This window comes from Chrysochloris asiatica, unplaced genomic scaffold (assembly GCF_000296735.1).
Source record: "Chrysochloris asiatica unplaced genomic scaffold, ChrAsi1.0 scaffold00262, whole genome shotgun sequence".
NCBI lineage: Eukaryota > Metazoa > Chordata > Mammalia > Afrosoricida > Chrysochloridae > Chrysochloris > Chrysochloris asiatica.
In genome coordinates, this window is record NW_006408780.1 from 865,876 (window position 1) to 867,351 (window position 1,476).

At 37.8% G+C, this 1,476-nt stretch overlaps 1 protein-coding gene across 1 annotated transcript in view; it reads left to right on the plus strand.

Moving 5' to 3' along the window:
- The window catches only part of POLN (polymerase (DNA directed) nu), a 243,508-nt gene that overhangs the window by 109,309 nt on the left and 132,723 nt on the right, over positions 1-1,476 (plus strand). Inside the window, 1 exon segment of the mRNA XM_006874123.1 lies at positions 950-1,006. Coding sequence (XP_006874185.1) covers positions 950-1,006 — 57 coding nt within the window.

A 1,476-nucleotide genomic window follows, 5' to 3' on the forward strand; every position in this document is an offset into this window, starting at 1 on the left:
GATGTTCTTGATGTCATCCCACAACTCTTCTGGTCTTCAGTCTTTAGTGTTTAATGTATCAAATTTGTTCTTCAGATGATCTTTAAATTCAGGTCATATTTTGGCTCTCGTGGACTTGTTTTCATTTTCTTCATCTTCAGTTTGAATTTGCATATGTGTAATTGATTATCTGTTCCACAGTCTGCCCCTGGCCTTGTTTTGACTGATGAAATGAAACTTTTGCATCGTTCCTAATTAGCATGACCTAATCCTCCCTCATTGACCACAGGCAGAAATTAGTTTACAACACATCACAAACTTGAGGATAATTACATCAGATCACATCATTGGGGATGAATACATCCTTATAGAAGTACCAAGTCACTAAGAATCATGGCCCAGTCAAGTGACACACATTTAGGAAGGACACAACTCAATTCACAACATCCTATAACTGTATACTTCAGGATAATTCAACAGTGTTCCTATCATCTTGTACTTTTCTCTCTATAAGTTTTCTATATATGTAAATTATAGAGTTAATATAAGAAAACCTAATCCTCTTCCATTGCTACCTCCCTGAAATCATGCCAAGACAACCATGGGTCAAATGTTGGGTGTTTCCAAACTTTTGAGTCATGTTTGTTTGTAGGCCTTTTCTTAGTTGACTCCCCCATGTGGCAACTCACACACAATGGAGTTCGTTTTTACTAATTTGTATCTCAAGAGGAATCTTATTTCCAAGCTTTTCTCAAGAGCCTTTAGTTTCAATATGGACAACAAAATTATTGTAGTTTCAAAGGGATAAGGATTATGACACTTGATTAGTAAAGTTTATTATGAATCTTCATTTTGAAAAATATGCTTAATTTAGATAATTTATTTTTAGGATGTTTCCTAGCTGAACATAAGTGAAGTGTTAAAATAGAATGATGGAATTATATTGTTATATTTATTTTCCCTTTTCTAGTTGAACCTTCTGCAAGACCTTCACCCATTACCCAAGATAATTTTGGAATATAGGCAGGTACGTTATTTGTTGTTAGGTGCCATCGAGTTGGTACCGACTCAAAGCGACCTTATGCACAACATAAGATTTGATAACATAACACTGCCCAATCCTGGGCCAACCTCACGATCATTGCCACACTTGAGCCCATTGATGCTGCCACTTTGCCAATCCATCTCACTGAGGGTCTTCCTCTTTTTCTCTGACCCTTCACCCTACCAAACAAGATAGCCTTCTCCAGTGACTAGTCCCTCCTGACAATATGTCTGAAGTATGAGAGACAAAGTTTGGCCATCCTGGCCTCCAAGGAGCAGTCTGGCTGTGCTTCTTCCAACACAGATCTTTTTGTTCTTTTGGCAGCCCATGGCACTTTCAATATTCTCCTCCAACACCATAACTCAAAAGCATCAATTCTTCTCTGGTCTTCCTTATTCACTGTCTAGCTTTTGCATGCATATGAGGTTATTGAAAATACCATGGCTTGGGTC